General features: G+C 32.8%; 1 protein-coding gene across 4 annotated transcripts in view; it reads left to right on the top strand.

The window, feature by feature from the left end:
• Positions 1 to 25020, top strand: part of IFT88 (intraflagellar transport 88) — a 126458-nt gene that overhangs the window by 67301 nt on the left and 34137 nt on the right. For all 4 annotated transcript variants that reach the window (XM_074216243.1, XM_074216242.1, XM_074216241.1 and 1 more), the window contains 6 exons: positions 1041 to 1149; positions 2745 to 2895; positions 3478 to 3593; positions 5750 to 5802; positions 10050 to 10115; positions 11512 to 11618. In XM_074216243.1, coding sequence (XP_074072344.1) covers positions 1041 to 1149; positions 2745 to 2895; positions 3478 to 3593; positions 5750 to 5802; positions 10050 to 10115; positions 11512 to 11618 — 602 coding nt within the window. The remainder of the gene's footprint in view (positions 1 to 1040; positions 1150 to 2744; positions 2896 to 3477; positions 3594 to 5749; positions 5803 to 10049; positions 10116 to 11511; positions 11619 to 25020) is intronic.

Genomic DNA, 25020 nt, shown 5'->3' with positions numbered 1-25020 from the left:
TAGTTTTTATTGTTTGGCTCTAAGATATTGCCATATTGCAGATTTCATATCTAGTTCCTTCAGCAGTTCATGCAATATCAGCCTAAAGTCTTATTAGACATTAGACAATAGGTTCACCAGTCATTGTGTCCTAGACATCTATCATCATTGAAATGGTTTTCATTGTATTTTAGTTCAACTTGGATGAACCTGAACAGAAATTAAATAACTAGATGCTACTCATCTAGCTTTTGCATTATCAGATAAGGGGAAAATTGAAATAGAATAACCAAAAACACCCTTTTATAGGTGCTTTAAAGGAAATTTTGATTGCACAACTGTAATATAGAATAACTGTGGAACTACTCAGAAATATTAAAATTGCCATTTCAGCCTGGAATACAATTATTCAGAATGTTGTGACTGATCAAAAGGATGGTGGTGATCACAAGTGTTAAATGATCTACATGTATTACCTTTGGGCATATAAGTATGTATAAAAGCCAATTTTCAAATTTTTCAGGGAAAAAGAAGCCATCATATATCTCATCTTGTCAGTTGTACCTTATATACAGAAATAGTTATCACCATTAGAAATACTGAATACATATGAATTTGATGTTGAATATATATTTATGTGTCTATGTGTGTGTGTATATATATATATGCATATTCACAGATCATGTGCAACTGTAACCCCTTTTGGGATTCTCTTGCCAAAGAAACCAGAGTGGTTTGCCTTCTCCAACTCATTTTACAGATGAGGAAACTAAAGCAAACAAGTTTAAGTGACTTGTTCAGAATCACATAGCCAGTTAGGGTCAGCCTAGATTTGAACTCAAAAAGATGAGTATTTCTGACTCCAGGAACCAGCACTGTATTCCTTATGCCATTTTTTGCACTTTGTAGGCATGTGTGTATGTGTGTGTGTGTGTGTGTGTGTGTGTGTGTGTATTTGAAAGTTGTCTGTTTTGAAAAAGGTGATTACTATTGTAGGTGGTCATTTTTGAACAAGCTAATTACTATTGATATTATTTAATTTTATGCTCTTTTACTTTTAGGCTTAACATATAAGAAGCTAAACCGCCTAGATGAGGCTTTGGATTGTTTCCTGAAACTTCATGCAATCCTACGAAACAGTGCCCAAGTTCTTTACCAAATAGCAAATGTGTATCTTATATAAGAAAATTAAGGGAGATGCTTAATTCAAAAGGTGTTAATTTAACTGAGTTAATTCTATGATGAAGTAAATGATAATTTCAGTGTACAGGTTTTTACATCACATTAGGGCAAAGAGTTTTTGAGATACAACCAGTTTCCTTAAAGTAAATAAGACACTTTTGGAGACCCTAGTTAGTCTTCTCGATCTCTGAGATTATTTAGTAAATAATAGCATATTTAGTGCTATATAAATGTTAGCCGTCTCATAATCATTATCATAGAAGATTGAATTTGGGCAGTATATTTTAAACTATTATGATAACTCATTAAAATGTTCCCTGGTAGCTAAATGTTAAGGCTTCTTTTTATATTTTTCTCAAAAAACCCTGAGAATTACTTTATTCAATAATTAATCAAATATTTATTGAATATCTACTAAGGGAAATGTACTATGCTAGTCACCTTAACAAATATAAACAAAAACATGATAGTCCCTGCTCACTTGTAAATTTTGTCCCAAACCCTTAGCTTCCTTTATTGTTTTTTTTTTAAGGTTTATTTTTGCAGGGTAAATGGGGTTAAGTGGCTTGCCCAAGGCCACACAGCTAGGTAATTATTAAGTGTCTGAGGTCAGATTTGAACTCAGGTACACCTGACTCTAGGACCAGTGCTCTATCCACTGTGCCATCTAGCTACCCCTAACCCTTAGCTTTCTTAGGAATTTTCTTCACATGGTTGTAAAAGCAGCATTTAATCTTTTTTGGCTATTTAGAATAGCATTTAAATCTGCCTCCCAAATTTAAAAGGCAGTGACAGTAAGCTTATACAAAGTTACAAGATTTACACAAATGTGGTACCATAAATTTTATTTAAATATTTGGATATAAAAATGGAATGTATATGGTTGTGAGGTACCATTAAAAATGACCAACCTTGCTATATTTTGTGCTTGGTGACTTAGTCTAAAAAAACTGCTTAGAATATATGATTTTGTTTTCACTTTTATATAATCCTTTTCTAATGATTTTTTTCTTTTTTTGGTTCATATAATTTGTACATCTCTAATTGTCTTTATAATCACTAATTATCTGCTGAGACATTCAAGATCCCATTTAGGATTTTTTAAAGCATTAATTTTACATTTGGCATAATGAAAAAATCTGATCACTGAAGATAGAGGATAACCATATTCTAATAGTTTTGTGTAAGCATATTGTATAAAAATAAAATTCAAAAAGAAACATTTTAAGTCCCCAGTTTATGTCATGAATACTTTAATATTTTATGTCATGAAAACATGAATACTTTAAATAATAGGAGATACAGAATTAATAGACATGATCTCTTCCCATTGAAGAGCTAAAGGAGAAATAACAGATAAGAATATCATGAGGATTCTCAATTTATATACTGAAGGAAATAAAAACAACTTCATGATTGAAGGGAATTTTTTCAGGGAAAGTTTTTGTGAAAGAAATTTAACATTCTGCTACAGATTTTTTAAAATACAGTATGTGAAATATTACTGTTATAGTATGTTCATTAATTGAATTTAGTTCTATGAATCACCAAGCATTTATTGTCCTTAACTAAAGTTACTAAAGATATGAAATAATGGAAGATCCTAACCAGTCTATTGAGTGGTTGATGCAGTTGATCAGTGTGGTTCCAACTGATTCTCGTGCTTTATCTAAACTAGGAGAACTGTATGATAATGAAGGTGATAAATCCCAAGCTTTTCAGTATTACTATGAGGTAACTATACTATTTTTACTGTTCCTTAAAAGTACTTTAATAGCATTTATAGTAATAAAGTTATAAAGAAGGCATAATTGGTAAATATAAGAAATGTTTAAAGTATATTTTAAAAACAACTTATTTGTTACACATTAGTATTTTGGAAAAAAGTTCTGTTTACAGACAAATTTTAATGCAAAAAAACTTCGACAAATTCATTTTTGTCTTGAAGTATGATTATTAATTTCCCATCTTGTTTATCACTCACTGTTCTTTTTCCATTAAAAGTAATATTCATATTAGTAATATTAGTATCTTGTTTTGTTCTTATGTAACAATGCAGCTCATTGCATTAAAATGATATATATAATTGAAAATATGAGAGTTTCACCTTAACTCTTTTAAAAATTAATTTTGTAATTTTCAAACTTGAAGAATGTGCTGTATGAGTTAGTAATAAATGCACTGTTTTCATTCATGTGTGACAGATTTCTGGCATCTGGGGAATTAATGACTTAAATAAATAAGATATTTGAGAACTAAAAGAAGTATTTGTTTATCATCAAAATTATGTTCTTTTCACCTTTCATATTTTCTCAGTCATATCGGTATTTCCCTTCTAACATCGAGGTTATTGAGTGGCTTGGAGCCTATTATATTGACACCCAGTTTTGTGAAAAAGCCATTAAGTACTTTGAAAGAGCAGCTCTCATTCAGTAAGTAATGATTGTTATTTTATGTCTTGTGTTGAGATATTTACCCCCTTTAAATAATATGTGGGAGACATTATAAATTATGTGTCAGGTATAAAAACATTTATGACTTCGGGATAATGTTTCCATTTTTTCCTCACTCAATTTCTCATTTTATTTAGTTACCATTGTGGTAGGGAAAAATGTAAAATATTTGTTAAGTAAAAACTTAATGTCTCATAATAGATCTTTCTGAAACGATGATTAAACCCAAAGCTTTTCAGGATTTATCTTTTTTCCTTTTTCCTTATTCACCTCATTGATCAACAAATATGTACTCAAGCATTGTTCTTTATCTTTCTTTGTATCTGCAGTGCTTAGCATAATGGCTAGCAAGTGCTTATAAATGCTCACTGAGTGACTGTGTAAGGTTCCAGCATACCTAGCACTGAAGTAGCATTTTTTTTTATAAAGTAGCATTTCTAATAATAACTAAATAAATTATTTATTTTAATACTTCACACTTTAGCAATCCCAGCTGTGCTTCCTTGCAAAAGTCACTTAATCCCTCTGAACCCTGGGCTCCTCATTTGTGAAATGAGAGGGTTGAATTAGATGTTCTTCTAAGGTCCCCCTTCCAGCCACACATCTCAGTAATGCATTTGGTGTTTCAGTAATCCTTTGAGAAAAAATTCGTATCAACAAATCCCTATGTTGGGATATATAATAGCAAGGTTTCAAATTAATCCTTTTAACTCCACTGCCATTAAAGCATAGATAAATATGAAAGGTAAAAACACATTAAGATTTCCATCTTTCTTTTCACATCTTTTTGAATCTTTCAAGGAATACTTTATTTGCCCTGAGAATCTTATATAGCAGCACACTTTTCTTTAGCATCCATTTTCTCTAGAACTAAAGCTGACTTGTACTTTGAAAATATATAGGTGTCCATATGGACAGAAGCACAAACGTCACCCATTCTCTGTAGGATATTTCAGAATATTCCTTGTTTCCATATTTACTTAAAGGGAGAGTCTTGGGTTTTTGGCTTCTTGAGTAACACATGTGTCTTAGCAGCTATGGTCCACTGCATGTTAGCCATATCTTTTCTCTATACTCAACGGATGGCCTCTTAAATGATACTTAATTGATTTATTGGCCAGGTTTCATTTTGTCTTAAGACAAATGACCGGGTCAACTTTAAATTTTTAAATCTAATTTCAACTGAGTCCTCACCACAAGGAAGGCAATCCTTTTACTATTCCCTAATTAATTCTCTATTATGTTCCCCATTTGGCAATTGTAGGATGGCTTTTCTTTCTTAAAACCTTCCATACCACTCCTACCCTTATCCTCACAGCAGAAGGGTGTTCTTCATCCTTTCCTGAGAACATGATGTCCAGTAGCCACAAGCTGCTTAGGCTACATAATCTCCCATTCTTCTTCTTTTACTTCATTTCCTGATGAAAGATATGGCCTTTCTCCTCAACTAGGAAAAATCTACTTGTACTCTGATCCCATCCTATCCTGTCTCACATGGCAGATTGCCCTCACATTCATCTCCCCTCATTAATCTATAGCCTCTCCCCATCAACCTATCTACTTAACAATAGATACAAATAGGCATAGATTTCCTGTATTCTTTTTTTTTTTTTAGATTTTTCAAGGCAATGGGGTTAAGTGGCTTACCCAAGGCCACACAGCTAGGTAATTATTAAGTGTCTGAGACCGGATTTGAACCCAGGTACTCCTGACTCCAAGGCCAGTGCTCTATTCACTGTGCCACCTAGCCACCCCTCCTGTATTCTTTAAAAAAAAATCCCCTCAGGTCATTCAAAAGCACCTCTTGTTATTATCCCTTATTTCTTCTCCCTTTCTCAGTCAAAATTATTAGAGGTATTGGTCATTTCTTTTCCCACTCCTCTCTTCCAGGATTTATTTCATGTTTATTTTTTAATTTCTAGTTTTACCACAGTACCAGCAGATAACAAGTACATATTAAATATTTGTTAATTGATTGATTAAATTTAAATATCAAACTGAAGATTTTTTTGTTTTATATTAGAGGTAGTCTGGAGTTTTGGAAAATACCAATATGATTCTTTGTGGATAGGCTTATCCATAAATTTCACAGATTATTTTTAATTTGTTTTGTTAATGATTTTTTTCTCTTTCAGGCCTACCCAAGTGAAATGGCAGTTAATGGTAGCTAGTTGCTATAGAAGAAGCGGTAAATATTTAAAAAACATTACCTCTGTTCATTTAAAAAAATTAGGATGTACTTTTAAAAATGTATTTGATCAGGGGCGGCTAGGTGGCGTAGTGGATAGAGCACTGGCCTTGGAGTCAGGAGTACTTGGGTTCAAATCCGGTCTCAGACACTTAATAATTACCTAGCTCTGTGGCCTTGGGCAAGCCACATAACCCCATTTGCCTTGCAAAAAAACTAAAAAAAAATGTATTTGATCTAATTTACATTTGCTTTTATGTAAGTTAGACATAAGTTAGGTGATATAAATATATAAGAGTTCATATAAATAAAAACATGTAGTCTACAAATTTCTATTAAATACAATTTTAAAGTACTCTAGAGATCAATACATACTGAATTCAGTACATAATCATAGGCTGTAAATGACTCATTAACTTCAATTTAATTAACTTCAACAAGGATTTATAATGCCTGTTGTGTACCTAACACTACTAAATGCTAGAGATACAAAACCAAAAATAAACTTGACCCTGTCCTCAAGGAGCTTATATGCTGCTGGGGAGGTCAACAAAATGTACACAGAGAAATAAAGTATTTGCTTAACATTAATAAAAAGTGATTTTTGTGGTTGGGAGGAAAAAACACTAATCTCTAGGGGAATAAGTTATATGTAGATGATATCATTTAAACTGACCCTTAATGAGAAATAGGGCTTCTAAGAATTGTGTAGATGAAGAGTAAAAGCAGACCAGGTGTGGAAACAGCAAGCCCTTCTTCTCCCTCATGCTTTTTTTTTTTCCAAGGCAGTGGGGCTAAGTGATTTTTTTTAAAAACACCAGTCACCTTTATTTCATCAACAAAATGATGTCTTCTAACCACAATTATTTTTATATCTTAATTATTGATTAATGGTGGTTTGAACCAATAAACCAATCAGTTCAAAAGCTAGACTTTTTATACATAGTTTGATGAAAATAAGAACTTTGTCAAACACTTAGGATTTACACTAAACTCATTAAAACATTTTCATGACCCTTCAGAACAGACAAATGTGGCTTAAAAAATGTGATTAAAAAACACTGAAAAATCATCATAAATAATTGTAGCCACCTGGGCTTAATATGAATTAAAAAAATAATAAAATCCTTTCAATGTCTGTCTGAGAGCATCTGTTCACATTATGGGGCTAAGTGATTTGCACACAGCTCAGTAATTATTAAGAGTTTTAAGGCCGGATTTGATATCAGGTCTTCCTGACTTCAGGGCTAGTGCTCTATCCATTGTACCACCTAGCTGTTTCCATCCTTCACTCTTTTAGGAAATATGTAGAATTTTTAAATGGCCCTAATCTAATATCTTTGGACTGATCTGATCTGAAAGAGAAATCTCATCAGTCTTTAATTCCAATTATCCAGTCAATTCCAAAACAAGTTCCTACTCCCCTCTGGGGAGGGCTTGTAGGAAGGAATCCTTACATTTGGAAACAGTAAATATTGTGCAGACCTGACCAGAGCCAGGGCCTTTGATTGCTCTCCCTTGACTAATTAGGGTAAAGATCTGAAATGTTTAGCATAGTGTCACATAGTAGGCACTTAATTATTGATTGGAAAGGGATATCCTTGAAAGAGGGAATAAGGGAAAGAGGGTTTGAATGGATTTTAAGGAAATGATTCTCAACAGAGGTGCTGAGAGTTAAATGACTTATTGTTCAATTTGATGAACCAAATTGGTTCCTGAACTCTTTTTTTTTTTTTGCAAGGCAATGGGGTTATGTGACTTGCCCAGGGTCGCACAGCTAGGTAAGTATTAAGCATCTGAGTCTGGATTTGAACTCAGATACTCCTGACTCCAGGGCCGGTGCTCTATTCACTGCGCCACCTAGTTGCCCCCATATAACTATATTTTAATAAATACTAATTAACTGGCAAATGAATAGCCATGAGAGATGGAATGGTGTGCATGTATAGTCAGTCAGTCATTCAGCAAGCACTTGTTAAGTACCTACTATGGGCAAGGCACTGTTCCTTGTGGTGGGAATATGAAGAAAGGGGAATAAACATGATACCTTCTCTCCAGAAGCTTGCCATAATGGAAGAGGCCACACACAAGTTACATATAGGGTTAAAATGAAAGAAAGACGTTGGCACAAAGGGATTTAGGGAAAAGCTTCTTGTAGAATGTAGGATTTTAGTTGAGTCTTGAAAGCAGCCAGTGAAGTTAGGAGGTGAAGAGGAGGAAGTAGAGAACTTTTAGGGATGGAGACTATGAAGAACAACTCAATTACTGTGGAGGAAAATTTTGTTAATTAAATATCTAAGAAAAGGTGGAAATAGGAGTTCACAATTATGCTCTAAGGTTTCAAGTTTCATATTCCTTTCTGGTTGCACTGAACTGACCTAGTCAAAATGAATATAAATGTGTATAGTTTTAGGAATCAAAAGTTAAGAGAATATTAAAAACTTTTTGCTATACAAGCTTTTCAGTCAGCAGTTCTTCACATAATCATTTTGGTAGAATAGAAAATGCCCTGGCTCCTTAAAAGGCCAGTCTGGTGTCCAGCAGATCATAGGAGTTAGGGCTAGAAGAATATACTAATTTTCTCAAGCCCCAGAATGTAATAGAAGCTGCTTAGTGAAATTTGTGATTAAGGAAAAAGAAAATGAATAAAATAATATTTTTGTCCATATTGTCATGCAGTTGAAATTACAGCTATATATTAGCACAAATATGCTGAATAGTCTCTGAAGATGAACTGGGAGCAGGGCCCAGAAGGGCATCAGGGAAAGGTTCTACACCAGAAGTATCAGACTGATTCCTCAGAGTTGCCTGATCCAGGTTTAAATGTAATAGAAAAATATTTCACAAATAACAGAAAATGCAATCCAACATAGATAATGTTAACATATGGTTTTCTAGGTCAGTGTAATCCACAGGAATCCTTTTTTTTTGTCACCACTGATGTAGAATAAGAGGGCAAGGATCCTATGACTGGGAGTGATTTGGATTCTTTGGTGCAAAGAGTTAACAGTAGTTCCAAGCTTCTCTACTCCAGATATAGATATATTCATGGTGCTGCTGTTTGGCTACATATCTTAGAACAGCATAGTCCCTGAGGAATTAAACTTGCAGATAAGTGTAGTAAGCTCCTTGAGGACAAGAAATAATTTCATTTTTGTCTTTATATCCACCAACACTTAGCACAGTACTTAGCATGTAACATGAGCTTAAGAAATCCTTATAAATGGATAAATTGAAATAGACCACAGCATATTTCCAAAGACAGTCTGTTCTCAAGAAGTAATTGGAGCAGCTTGGTGGGTGGCATAGTGGAAAGAGCATCAGCCTTGGGGTCAGGAGAACCTGAGTTCAAATCTGGGCTCAGACACTTAATAATTGCCTAGCTGTGTGATCTTGGGCAAGTCTCTTAACTCCATTGCCTTTAATAAATAAAATTTTTTAAAAAGTAGTATTAAATAGGTCATCCAAATAATGTATGCTCTGAAAAGAAGATGATCTAGTCCCATGAGTTAGTAGATAAGCATCCCAAGTTCTGTATTGGTCTCCCCAAATGTAAAAAGACATAGAGAGGGAGACTACATCTTCAGGGGATCCTTTGTAGAAGCTTCATGGTGGATCATGAAAGAAAGATCTTCCAGGATGAGAAAGCATGAATGGATCCCCACCTTCAATGGTGCAAGGAATCCTCACATTCATGAGGGTACAGAACCATTGAAATAATAAAGTATGGGGCAGCTAGGTTGCACAGTGGATAGAGCACCGGCCCTGGAGTCAGGAGGACCTGAGTTCAAATCCAGACTCGGACACTTAATAATTACCTAGCTGTGTGGCCTTGGGCAAGCCACTTAACCCCATTTGCCTTGCAAAAACCTAAAAAAAATAATAATAAAGTACTACTAGATTTTCTTTTCAAAATTTGCTTAGGGGTGGCTAGGTGGTGTAGTGGATAAAGCACCGGCCTTGGAGTCAGGAGTACCTGGGTTCAAATCTGGTCTCAGACACTTAATAATTACCTAGCTGTGTGGCCTTGGGCAAGCCACTTAACCCCATTTGCCTTGGAAAAAAAAACTAAAAAAAAAAACCCAAACAAAATTTGCTTGTCCAAATTTTCTTTTACTCAAAATATAGCCCTATATGAACCTTTCATATCAGACTGTTAAAAGTTATAATATGTTCTATTAGGATTAAATTCATACAGCGCTGGTTATTGTCGGAAATGAAATGCTTTTGTGTTTATTAATTTACAGGAAATTATCAAAAAGCTTTAGATACTTATAAGGATATTCACAGAAAATTTCCAGAAAATGTTGAATGTAAGTGACATTATGTATTGTAACTTTCAAAATATGGGTTTCCATATTTTCACTTATATTTCATATATTGCATTTGCTAAAATATATACTAAAGTACATGTATTCAAATGAAATATAGTAATTAGATGTCCATTTGGCTTATCCCCAGACTTTAATTTGGAATAGACCTATATTTTATGAGAGCTTATAAGGGCTGAGAAAAATTGGTTATATAGATAGATATAAATACACATATTAGCTAATTGAATAATATGTAGATTAAAATTTGCTACTTAATTTTCATATACATAAACAAATATGATTTGCTTTATGGCATATTGGGTTAAATTTCAAAGTTTTTTGTAAATATCTAGTCCTAAGGACAACTTTTATTTTTGTTTTTGCTCAACTTAATCAATTTATGAGAAATATAAGTGTTCAGAATTTTCTGAAGGTTTACTAGTGACTGTTGAAACTGAATGCATTATTGTTAAAAATGAAGATATTTTTTATTTTTTTAAAAATCATATATACTATATCTACCACATCTTCATAATGAAGCCTTTAAAAAGTTTTGAAAATCATTTCTATGTATAATCTTGTTTGGTATTCACATCAAATGAAATTTAAAGATTATTTTAATTAAAATAGCATTTGAACTGTATATGCTTGTAGAGATTTTAAATTTGCTTTTGCTTTTGAAAAGTAGCATTGAGATATATTGACCTAGAAGATAAAAATAATCTGCTTAAATCTGATGAAAATATACATCTGAATCATAATCTGGTGATTTGTGTTAGATATTTTATATTGCTTCTAATGTAATAAAATGCCTTAATTAAAATATTATTTACTAAATTTACAAATGTCATATTACAAGGTATAGCTAGAAAATTACGAGCTTCTTTGATATAGTTCTTAAAAATTGAGTCTTTTCACTGTTAGAATTTTCTTGAGTCTTTATTAATAGTCACATTTTTAATTAGGAAATTTTTTAAAATACAGTGGTAAAGTTGCTTTTAGTATTGATAATCTTAATAGTGTGCTAAAATCTTTTTATCACTTTAAAGATCTTTTTTGTAGTTTCAGAAGTGGAATAATTGTTCTTTTCCTTATTTACTTGTATGCTTAGAAAAACTATTTGAAATGCACTGTCCATATTAGGCTGATTTCTACTCTATTCTCAAGGATATATATTTTTGCTATTTTTTTCTAGTAGTAATGATGGGTTACACTGACCCATTGTCTCTTGCTTTATATTCCTTAGAATCAGTAGCTTATATGTCTACTTCTATATGTTGCAGTTATATTGTTAAAGGAAAATGTTCTAGTAATTAGAAATACTATCGATTAATTACTTTGTTTTCAATTGTTCTAAGTAAAATGCTTTACTGAACATATTTTTAATGCAATTTAGGTTTACGCTTCTTAGTTCGCCTCTGCACAGATATTGGATTAAAAGAAGTTCAAGAATATGCAACAAAACTCAAGAGGTTGGAAAAAATGAAGGAAATAAGGGAACAGGTATCTCAAATGGGACAAAAACTGATGGTTATTAATTTTCAGAATGTCAGTCTCTTATAGCATAGGAAGGGGATTTTGGAAGCATCTAGATAGATATATGCCAAAAACAGAAGTCAAAATAATTTTTCTGCTTTGGTAAAATAGGCAAGAATGACCAAAAATTATGACATAAATGTGATTTCTTTTAAGACTAAGGTAAATGAGTGAGTGCACCCTGGAATAGGTAACTTATGTTTTAAACAAAGAAATAATTTTCCTCATGAAATAACTTGCAGACTCTACTCAAAAAAATCAGACATTGAACCTATATAGAAAGTAAAACCTTAATTGGACAGACTTATGGTCTGTGGGGAGTTAGGGACAATTACTGACTTGTGTGTGTGTGTGTGAGAGAGAGAGTGTGTGTCTGTGTGTAAATAAATATATATACATATATACTTTTTTCCTTCTAAGCTATTATATAGCATAGCATAGATCTGTGAATGTTATGCATGAAAGCACTTCTAAAAATACATATTTATGTATGTGTAAAAGGATGTGTGGCTACATATATATAATGTATACATATAGATAATCTATGTAAATATAGATATGTATACTTGAATAGTACAGGAATTCCTAATTTTGACTTCCTGTGAACATTGTTAGACTCCCTTAAGATTAACAGATCTTAAGAGCTGAGTATTCCTGTAAGTTATTTTTTTTGTGGTGATTGTATAAATCTTTCTTGAAAAGAATGAAAATACTTGATGCGTGTGTGTGTGTGTGTGTGTGTGTCTGTGTGTGCATATATATATATATATATACATATATACATATATATATACATACATATATATATATGAAGTGAAAATGCAATTTTAAATGATAATCAGTTTTTCTTATAACTTATTGAATATTATGTCAATCTGTATTTTTAGGGATTAGATAGTAATAAATAGTGTTGGAGATTAATATTAATAATATGGAATTGCAATTATATATTTACTTAAGGTAGTTTGATTATATTGTCTTGTTTTTAGATATTCCAGATTAGTTATTTGTTTTAAACTTATAACCAAAGGGTTATCAGCACTTTACCCAAATCTTTTAAATACCAAATATCAAATGAGATTATAGGTAACTGCTGGAAAACTTAGGTTTTTAAAAGCTAAGTTGTTCTGGTTTTCAACTTGTGAAAACTCCAAGGAGGTTCTCAAATATTTTTTTTCTGGTTAGTATAATATTTGCTAGTTGCTCCAAGGCCATGAATAAGAAAAGGCTGAAATGCATAAAATTTTGTGAGTCAGAGTCATAAGTAATAAAAGTGAAGAATAAGTATAAAATCCAATAGAAGTCTTAGAGCATATATGATCTGTTTCTCATATAGTGTAGTATATTTCTTTTAACTTGTAACCTCAGATAAATTATATATTTACTATTTTTCTTGTGACCTGAGGTATATTTTTTTAAATATGAAACTACATATTCCATAATTCTCTTGAAGCTTACATGCTGGACCCAGAAGATTTCTAATGTGGTCCAAATAGTAAGCATTATTTTTAATATAATCTAGCTAAGGTGGAGGAAGGAAAGAAGGAAGAAAATATTAAGAGTTCACTATATGTGTTATATGTGCTAAGCACTGGAAATACAAATACAAGCAAAAAAAGACAAACAGTTCTTGCTCTCAAGTGGTTTACATTCTAATGGGGAAGATGTCACCCAAAAGAAGGTAGTGGAATAATAATTCCCAAGGTGGGGAGGGTCTTGAAGTTGGGAAGACAGGAGAAGGAGCAGGAGAAGAATAAAGGCTAGCTACAAAACAGAGATCCCAATGGGAAGTCTGTAGTGGGAGCAGGGAGTGGGCCTTAAATATCAACATTCTATTTAAAAACTTTTGAGGAAGTCAAATACTCCCCAGGTCTGGGGAGAAGTTCCAAGAAGAGACAACAGGAAAGGCATGTTTTGATGTCAAGAACTAGATTAAATTAGTTTACCCATATCTATTCTCCTATTCTGATTAAAGACCTTTGTGGATAAAAACTGAAAAAAATTTATGAATCATTCTTTAGATTCATTATTAAATGTATAAATGAAATATGAAATTCATTATGAATTGCCCTTATGTTCACATAGCTGTCATAATCTAAAGTTGTTTCGCCATGTATGTGTACTACCATTTGTGAGGCTACCATTCCAAAGGTTGGAACATTTAGCAAATGCTTTATAAATTGATAACTATCTATTCAATGTTAACACTGTATCCCTGAAAGCAGAAAGCAAAACCAGATGCAGAACTTGGGTACATTCTAGTGAAATTTTTTAAGATTATGTTTTGACCAGCCAGATCTCAGATAGATAGGTATGAGGAATATGAATGCTGCCTCTACCATCTTTTTTGCTTCCAAGTGAGGGTCAGTCTCATCTGGGCCTGTAGAACTTTTAGTTGTTGTTCACTAACCATCAACCTGCCAATGAAATCTCCATCTTCCACATAAGGCTATATCTTTGTCAATACTACTATTTGAGATCAGATTGCTCTTGTTTGTAGCTATATTTTTAAAAACCCTCTTCTGACATTTTCAAGTCTTTTTAAATATCATTTACATTTCCCAGTTTATTCCTCCTTTTATACCCTTGTCTGAATAAATCAATTATGAAAAGAGAGTAAAAAGGAGTAAAGAATTCAGCAAAACCAACATATCAACAGAGTTTGAGGTTATTTCAGTGCTGTTCACCCACTGACACCTCCAATGCAAAGAAACTTAGGGGGAGGTGACTTCAACTGTTTTCTTGCTGTTTTTTCATTCACAGCTTGTCAGATAATAAGCATTTGTTAATCATTTACTATATGCTAGAATTGTGTTAATTGCTTAGAAGTACAAAGAAAGGAAAAACAGGTCCTTGTCTAAAATGGGGGAGACAACTTTACAAATAGCTAATTACATAATGAGGTATAAATCGAATAGATGAAAAGCAGACTAAGAGGGAACAGTATATTATTTTTCTTGTTCTATCTATTTCACTGCATCAGTTTTTGTTATCTTTCTGTGCTTTTTTGTAGTCATTCATTTCTTTAGCACAGTAATGTTTCCCTATATCTAAGTACCAAAATTTACTTAGGCATTCACCATTCAATAACCCAGATGCCATTTTTTATCAGTAGACTCATGTTTTGATCAACTCTGAAGATTTAGGAGTATTAATTGACCAGGAAAGATGATTGATCTCATGAATGGTCCTTTTTAAATTCATGATTGGTCTTTCAGGCAACTTGACCTTGTCTAATTTAATATATACTTAATTCAAATGTTTCTTCTACTTAGAGAAGCAGTCTCCTGAAATGGGGCCACTTTGCAGTATCAGTGTGCAATAAGTAATAAGTACAGAAGAATTTTTTTGCTTGTTTTTTGTCTACTATTCAGCCTTACTTCTCAGAATAGAAATTTATTTTTTTATATATATCAATATCAGTAGAACCTGATTAAGGGTCACATTAGTCATAATGAAGCACTGATTAATGAAAAAGGCCATTTGAAATTGTGGTAGGCATAAGACATTAATTTACTCAACTTTTGTCAAATGGAATAGTCAATAAGCTAGATTTTATATTCCATTTGTATTAGAACATATGAAAACAAGTCAGGATTTAATTAAATAGCTCTTAGTTACTTCTGACAGGTCTGATGTAATATATTCTGAATGAGGCATCATTTTCCCAATTATATACTATATGTCACATGATTCTTATGACTTTATATACAATTTTGTACAGTGCTCTCTGATAAATCTAAAATAACCTTGACGCACATAAGATCCTCTAACACCAGGCCTGGAAAAGAAAGAAAAAAAAGGGATGTGATAGTTTATCTTCAGGTATATGAACAGTTATGGACAGAAGAGGAAATAGACTTGTTAGGCCCAGAGGAAAGAATTAGGCAAAACTAGGCAACAGATCTTGGGTACTTACCATGTGCCAGTCAGTTGTGCTAAATGATAGGAAGGTATCCCTGTCCTCAAGAAACACTGCTTACCAGGGAAGGAAGCCTGGTCATCATGGCCTGTCTCTGCAATGGAAACTTGTGGAAGGAACTCACCAGTGGGAGAAGGCAGCTTGATCATGGTAGCGTGTTCACACCAGAGAATTAGGAACAAGTTACGGAAAGTCCAGTTTCAGCTAAGCAAAATGAAAAATTCCCCCTGGTGCCACTCAGAAGTGGAATAAACCACCTCAGGAGCTACTGTGTTTACTGTCACTGAGGTTTTATAAGATTATAGACTTAGACATGAAAAGGGCCTCAGATTTCATCTAATGGTTACATTTCCAATGTAACCCCTTCATTTTACAGAATGTGAAAGTATTAGCAGCCAGCTCTTCCACCTGCAAATCCAACATTCTCTCTATTCTGTCATCCTTGAGCAGAGCTTAGGTAATCAGTCACTTGTTACAACAATGTAGTGTAGAAGCAGTGATGAACTTGAAGTCAGAAAAGACCTGAGATTGAGTCCCATCTGTGACACTTAGAGCTATGTGAGCTTGGGTAAATCAGTTAGTCTTTTGGGAGCCAGATTTCCTCATCTGAGAAATCAGGATAAGTAGTTAGGTGGTTCAGTGGATAAAACACCAGACTTGGAGTCAAGGAGTCCTGAGTTGAAATCTAACCTCAGATATGTGGCAAACCACTCCAATAGCTTTGCCAAGAAAACCCCAGATGGGATCATGAAAAGTCAAACAACTGAAAAACAACTGAGTCACACTCTAAGCCTTCTCTTAATGGGACAGCTCGGTGGCACAGTGGAGAGAGCGCCTGCCTTGGAGTAAGGAGGCCCTGAATTCAAAACCAGTCTCAGATACCTAGCTATGTGACTGTGTAAGTCACTCAGCCCTGTTTGCCTCAGTTTTTCCATTTGTAAACTGAACTGGAAAAAGAAATTGGCAAACCACTTCATTATCTTTGCCATGATGGTTCACAAGGAGCTGGATATAATTGAACAACAACTAGCAACAACAAAAATGGGTATAATAATACCTGTAGTACCTACCTCTCAAGTTAGATAATGTATAGAAAGTGTTTTGAAACCTTAAAGCTCTCTACAACTACAAAAAAAATCAAAATAATCTAAAAATCACAAAATTTTATATATATATTGAGAGAGAGAGAGAGAGAGAGAAATCTCTCAAGTTCTTTGAGTCTATGATTAAAGATTCATTAAATTCAGTAGATTATATTTACCAAGAAAGTAAGCATTTTATAATTTCAGAAACATTTTCAGCAAGAATTGAATGGGTGACCTATGTTTACCCTAAAAATTCACTTAACTAGAATACACTATTTTCTAAGCATTTCAGATTATTAGGACTATATTACATGCTAGTTTTAATTAATGAAAATTTTAACTTACCAGGAGATCTCATTAATATTCCAGAATCTACTAGATAGCAAAATTAATTATACTCCGAAACAACTATTTTTTATGTAAGTATCTACTCTGCCTTTATTTTACATATATTTATATATATGTGTGTTGTCTCATTGGAATGTAAAACTTCTTAGGGACTGTTTTTGCCTTTATTTCTATTTCTAGCACTTAATATAAGCACTGGTATATAATAGAGATTAATAAATATATGCCTGTTGACTAGATAATAGGCATCTCTACTGAGAATGAAATAAAAAAACTAGGATTTTAAAAATTCCTATTAACAGGAATAAGACAGAAGTTTGACATCTTAAATACATGTTCAGGCTGCATAAGACTATGATTCCAGTATACTTTCCTAATAATTATTTGGTTTTTTAGATAAAAATATATAATACTCAGGCACATTATTCATAGGATCCCAAGATCATAGATTTGAGCCCATCAAATCCAAACTTTTCATTGTACATATTAGGAAATTAAAAAAACAGAGAGGTGCCCTGGACATGCTGCTGGTAAGTGTCTGAGGCAGTATTTGAATCCAAGTCTTTCTTACTCTATGTCCAGTATCCTATCTACTATACTACATGGCTTGTCTGTCCCAGAATGCTTACTTGCAGAAATACCTTGTCTTTCCCTGAAGCTTAAGTTAAATGAAAGGAAAGAATTCATGATAGCAAGGCCAAATATATACAAATGGAATGATATGAATATGCTATAGGTTGGTTTTTTTCAGAAGCCACTGATGCTGTATTAGTAATGGAATCATGGAATTGTAAGTGCCTTATTTAGTTAAACCTGTAAATGCATGAATTCTTTACCCCACTTTCTTGATGGGTAATCATCAAACCTCCTGGTACTACTGTTAGAAATACAAAATTTCATTAAAGCATTCCATTCCTTTTTCAGAGAGCTCAAATTATTAGGAAGTTCTTCCTCAAACTGAACTAAACCTCCTAGTTAACTCTTTTTTTTTCCTTTTTTTAATTATTTTATTGATGCTATTTGCCTTTTTTTTTCTTATAGTACTGTCTCTTCTGGGTAGCTCTCTGTCTCACATTCTCCTTGTCCCCCCCCCCCCCTTTCAGAAACCTTCCTTATAACAAAGAAAGCCTCCTTTAACTTCTTCCACCTTTTGGTCATAGTTCTGCTTTTTGAGGCATACAAAATTAATTCATTATCCCTTCTTTCTAGGCTAAACATACCCACTAGACAGTAAGTGTCAGTTATTCTTATTCCACTAGTAAACATGGCCTAACAGTTGTTAAGCAGGGCAATAATAAGGAAATCTTCCCTGGAGGTCTCAAAACTAAACTAAATCATGTGATTTAGGTGAAGGTTCTTAATTTTATGCCACGCACTTGGGAAGGAAACTTAAAAAATCTTGCCAGGTGTTCTGCCCACAACCTTCTACTAAAATATTTTCAGAGATAAATGAGCTATTGAAGAAATTTCTGTTGGAACTTTCTTTCCTTGTCAGGTAGGACTTTTCATCAGGCTTATTATTTCTTGCTGTTTGTTTAATTAAAGATATAACTTCAAAAACTACCAAGGTTAAAATATGAATCTGTATTTAAGATCAACTATGTTATTTAGGATAAAGATCTTTTCCAGTTAAATTGAAATCTGAAATTTGTTAGTCACACCTGTTTTATGAGTCCTAATCACTCTAATGCAGTGGTGTTGTTTCACTGATAGACTGAATTGAGAGAACTTTTTAATGTAATCTGTTCATCCCATCTTCTGTGTCCTTTCTTCTGTGTAAAAATTTTTCCAATATTAATAAACTATCTTCATGACATTATTCTAACATTCACAGAAACCTGAATTCTCCATTTCTTTTTTTCTTGTGACATTGCTGGTATCTCCATATTTACATTGGATAGGTTGCCTGTCCTGACATTTCTTTCATTAGCTAGCTATCTCATCTTAACTGCACTTCTCTTCCTCTGTATTTGTGATTTTGATCTCAAGATTCATCCTTACATTTGTTTTCTTTTTTTCTTTTTTGTTTCTTTCCCTCATTGCTTTTTTCTTCTATTCTGTTAAATACTTTTTTCTCCTAGTTTCCTTTTCTATAGGCAAAAGAGTGTAGCTTTGTAAAGGTACACAGGGAATGCAGTTAAAGCTACCTTTATTAATAGTACCTAGCTCCTTTAATTCCCTTTCCTCTAGTCTATATACACAGTTGCTATTCTTCCTTTTTTGCTTCTTTCCAAAAATTTGATTGTTAGCTTGACTATTTCATCCAGCTGTACTTTGAAATCACAAAATATTCCTTTCATGGTAAACCTCATTTTACTACATACATTGACAGAAATTAGACCATTGTTTAATAAACTTTGATTTAGCCTCTTGGAACTATAGGAGATTTAGTTCAAATCCTTCATTTATGGATAAAGAAACCAAGGCCTAAAAAAGTTAACTGATTTGCCCACATATAGGTGGTAAGGGACAGAGTCATTAAGCCCCCTTTCCACTGTACTACTGGACATGTGGATAATTGTGACTTTGACTCCTGGAAAAAAACTTTAAAAACTTAGGAAAGTAAACATTCCAGTCATTTTAGAATTGTTCATGTATATGCAAACATGATAACAAGTCAATCTTGGTTGATCATTAAGATAGATTTCCCAAGAATTGCTACTAGGCTATATTTTGTTAACTAGTTTATATTACTATATGTCCTTATAAATAACAACCTTTTATAAATGTTGTTGATTGTAACAACATTGTTTATGAATTATAAATAACTGGGTTCTTAACCTTTTTGTCATGGATCTTTTTTGATGATCTGGTGGAACCTATGGGTCCTTTCTCAGAATAATGTTTTTAAATATATTAAAAAACTACATTGGATTACGAAAGACATCAATTATATTGAAATACATTTATGAAAATATTTTTGAAAACAAGTTCACAGATGTTAGGTTAAGATTATTGTTTGTTCTTCTTCAAGAGGACTGTTACTTCAGGAAACTGATGCCATGACTTGCAAGGAAATTGTATTTAAGTGAGAACGAAGTCATCACAGTCACCTATTGCCTTCAGAAATATAGATCAGTATCACTTTAGCTTTTTCATGCTAAAGTTTGTCCCCATCTCAGTTTGTCAGAGGTAACACCCATTCTGTGATTGATTAAGGCTAGGTGAGAAGAATTGTGGCAAAGAATGACCTCTTTTTACCTAATTCTAAATAAAAAAAAAACAACCACAACAATCTGGGAGGGGAAGACTCTCAGGGTTTTGGGCCAAAGGATAAACAATTGCTGTTTGTACTCATTGAGAGCCCAAACTCTTGACCTAATGAGGCTTTTGACTGGGATCTTTTATTGACCAATCAATGAGAGAGAGTGCCAGAGTGACTTTGGGTTTAAGGCTTAGTCCTTAAAAAAAAAAAAAAAAAAAAAAACCTAGTCCACAAACCCAAGATATCTTACTAAATTTCTGCAAACAAAATTTGGATTCCTATGGGCTAAGTACCCTCTGGTAAGAATATAATTTCCATTGTGGACTGAAGGAAAGTAGTGAGATTTTATTTCTCCTCTAAATTAGTGACATTTTATTTTTATTCCTTCAGTGTACCTTGCAGAAGCTCCTGTTTTTTCCCATGATTATCCCCCAGCTCAAATCATCTCACTACTGGGCTAGGTGGTGTTGGGTCAGTCACCCCACTTTTCAAAGCCTCATTTTCCTCATCAAAATTAAGGAGCTGCCCTAGAACTTTTCTAAGGTCCTCTTCTACAGTAACATTCTTCCTTATGAATATGAAGTACTTAAAGCATCTCTTCAGAATCAAAATTAAGACCGTCTTTCACAAAGCACTACAACATTCAACCTGTAATTTCACAGAAGACTCTTTGTTTTCCTTGTACTTACTCCTTAATGATTTTCATCTTCTTTCACTAACTTTCTCCTACTACCATCTCAGGACTTCTCTTAGATTGCTACTTGGGAAGAGATACATTTTTTCCCTCTTAAACAATTTTCTTTCATCTTCCTTAAAACTTCACCTTAATATAACTTTTACTGAGCTTTTTCCTTAAGCTTTTTTTTTTCCTGCTAAAGCCTAAGGGGGGAAAAGATAAGAAGAAAAAAAATTTAAAAAAAGGAATTGGAAGGAAAAGAAAAAAATGCACTCATCTCAGACTGCTCACCTAGTGATTATATGATCCAATTGTTTTGTTTGTCTTTATCAGATTGTGAACCCAGTGGTCAGAGAAATCTTTTTCCTTTGCTCCATAAAATTTGTGAAATGATGTCAAATAATGAATAAACTATTAAGTTAAGCATGAACTCTTACAAGTTGTGATTTTAAAACCTGTTTATTTCTATTTATTCCTACTTTGTAGCTTTAGTGATCTAAATAAGAAAAAAATTTGACTCCTAATGAGTCTTCCCTACATCTAGTTATGATATCTGTAAAACTGTCCTTTTATAAAACCTTTAATATATACATTCATTATCATTATGCAGTCTTTTCTCACTTATTTCTGTCTAAAGTTTCTGACTTCTGTGATTTCATTAGAAAATCTACATTGTGGATTATAGACAGCTCTTAGATTAACCATTAATTAAGAATAGGATTATCATATATCATTTATGCAAGAGACTGAATTACTTTATGTCCTATTGTTACCTCAGCCTACTCTTTGGAGATTGAACAGTAAAAATGTCCAGGTGGCAGCAAGAAAAAAGAGGAAATAAGGGACCTAAAGCTGATTACCATTTCAATTTGAATAAAAATTATGATTAAATCAATAAACAAATTTTATGAAGCATCTTCCATAAGCCAAACACAAGGCTAGGTACTGGAGATGCAAAGAAAATGCACAAACAATCCCAACCCCTTAAGGAGTTTACATTCAAATGAGGGAGACAACTTGTAAAAATAAATAGTTTTATAAATAAAGGTACATATAGAGTAGTAGGAAAATAACTTTTGAGGGAAAGACCTCCTGCAAAATTAGTCTCAAAGGAAACTAGAGATACCAAAAGGTAAGGAAGAAGACTATTCTTTTCTTGGGAGACAGACCAGTACAAAGGCACAGAGATGAAAAATGGAGTGTCACAGTCTGGAGATAGGATTATGACTGCAGGATTATGGCTGAAGGGGGCAGTAAAGCATGAGAAGACTGGAAAATAGGAAGAAGCCAGATTGTATTTTTACCCTTATTTTATTTACAATTATACCCCAAAACTTAGTATTTCATTTGATCAGCTTATTTTTATCCTTCATGCTAATTAGTAGTAAAAATACTAATTAGTAAATTAAAATGCAAATATTTTGTTTATCCTGTATTATTACCAGTAAATAAGAACAACTGAAATGTATATAGTTAATAGTTAATACTGGCCTATCATGATCCTTGGTTTTTTTTATCTCCTGTATCAGTCTTATCACTTCCCTGTGACTCTAGCCCTAGGATCATTTTTATTCTGGAGGATAACAGAAAATGAAGTAAATCAAGCTATGAATATTTAAAAATTGTTCAAAGGCAGGAGTCTTTCTACAGCTTGTTAGTGTTTTTAGACTTCTGAATCTCAGATCCATCATTAGCACAAAAACATCACAGGCAAAAACTGGAAGCCTTTTGACTAAAAGATTGAAAACAACAACTTCATTTACCCTTTTCACAAAAACATTTCCATGATTTTTCAAACATTATCCAATTTTTTTTAAATACAGTTTAAACCTCTTTCATTATCATATACTACCTAAACCTATGAGACATGAATCAGAAACTAGATTTATGTAGTTCTAACAAGGGAAGCTCTGCTGTTTTATGTTTATGTAGGGAGAAGAGAAGAATTTCTTCCTTATTTCCTGTTCCCTTGAGGTATTTTCCAAGTTTGAGTGAATATTTTGAAATGCCTACTTTAAGACAGACTGCCTTCTCAAGGAAAGCAGTCACAGTGTGCTACAAGTAAGAATGCAGGAATGGAGCCAAAGAGTTCTCTCCTCTCTACACAAGTTCTTCACTAGTGATGAAAAAAAAATCTGGAATACTCATCCTTAATAGTCAGATTTTCCAGACACAAAGGACTTTAGTCTGGCAATGTAAATATATATATATATATATATTGCAAACTTGTATGTAAAAACTAGCAGTAAGTCCAATGGCAAGAGGATTTTCATAATATTCATTTAGTTTCATTTTTCTGCATCATTACACATGAAATATGTCTATAAAGAATTGTCCAAGTTGAACAATGTGTTTGGAAAAGAGCAGAATGGAAAAATAGAGAACAGGAAGTGAGCCTTAAATCAAGTCCTTAATATGGGAAGACAAAAAATTAGCATCAGTCAAAATACCTAAAAGAATTAGGAAACTAAAGGAAACTCTTAAGAGACAAAATAAAACTAATATGGAAATTTCTCATGAGGCACATACAAGTTTTAATTGATGTTCCAAAATGATATTTTAGTTGACCCATTTTTTCAGTATTTTAAAATATAAATTGTAAACTCATTTTCATTTTCTAAATTGAATTTTAAAATTTCAAAATAGGTCTTTAAGCATTGCTTTGAAAATTGCTTTTATTATTATTCAAAGAAAGCAGTATATAAATTCTTTGGGCTAGATTTTTAAAATGTCAGATGGTTTTCAAATGTCATTGTGGCAAAAACCTAAAAAAAAAAAACTATGGGGTGGCTAGGTGGTGCAGTGGATAAAGCACCGGCCTTGGAGTCAGGAGTACCTGGGTTCAAATCTGGTCTCAGACACTTAATAATTACCTAGCTGTGTGGCCTTAGGCAAGCCACTTAACCCCATTTGCCTTGCAAAAACCTAAAAAAAAAAAAAAGTCATTGTGAAATGTGATGTGCACATATCCAGAATGATGGCCAGAAGCCATGTGACATAGTAGGAAAAGCATGAGCCCTTGTTAAAAGGGATCTGATTTCAGTTAAGAATTCACTACTTGAGGAACAAGCAAAAGCATATTTTAGACTTGTTTCACACAGAAAACGAAAAATTAAGCAAGCTAAAAAGTTTGCAACAAGCAACATATACAACAGGAATTAGGCAGGTCATCCATCTTTGTTCACATTTTGCATAATCATAAACTTCGGCAAGATTAGAGTCCAATATCCTTGATTTCTACTAACAAGACCATGGTTCTGGTATTGATTGCATGTCAGCATAATATTGTATGTGAAGTAAAGCATGTAAAGTATTTTGTAAACTTTCAAAATATACGTAAATGTTGGCTTTTATTACTATTATTATTGATAAGGTTGCCAACATATTTTCCTGCAGCTCTTAATTCCTGGTGTTCTATATATTTCCCTTTAATTGGTATGTTCATAGAGTTGGACTCACTGATAATATATCTTTAATTTTGTTTTTCATTTCTTGGTTTATAAATATTTCTTTTAAATCTCTAGTGTGATAATTTATATTATTTGTATGTGTATATATATTTCATTGTAAAAACTATTTCCAGTAGATTTTATTTTATGTAAAATTAAGTAAGATAATAATAAAATTATTTTAAATAAGTAAAATTGAATTCCCAGCTATGTTCATTATGTGCATTCAGGAGTCCACAAGAGTAGGAAAAGATCACAACTCCAAGATAATACCAGCAGTGGGTTTGGGGTATCCTCTTAACTTTTTGTGTGGCAAACACTCCTTTTACATTCTGATGAAATCTATGAACCCCTTCTTGAAAGAATGTTTTAAATATATAAAATAAAATAAAATACATAGAATTACAAAGGAAATCAACTATACTGAAATACAGTTGTCAATTTTTTTTTTAAATTTCTAGACCCTTGATTAAGAACCCCTACTCTAGATCCTTCATAGGCCAGGAGATAAGATCCATTATCCAGACAGTGCTAGTCTTCATCAAATTGAGTTTTTTTCTGGATAGTTTTATATCTTAAGATGGAAATAGTTGGTGTTCTGGGATAGAAATGAATAAACTAATAATGAAATTTATATACTGTAAATGCTACATAACATAATAATCTACATATATAGTGCCTTCC

Source organism: Macrotis lagotis, chromosome 1 (genome assembly GCF_037893015.1).
Source record: "Macrotis lagotis isolate mMagLag1 chromosome 1, bilby.v1.9.chrom.fasta, whole genome shotgun sequence".
Taxonomy (NCBI): domain Eukaryota; kingdom Metazoa; phylum Chordata; class Mammalia; order Peramelemorphia; family Peramelidae; genus Macrotis; species Macrotis lagotis.
This window is presented reverse-complemented; position numbering and strand designations above follow the sequence as displayed.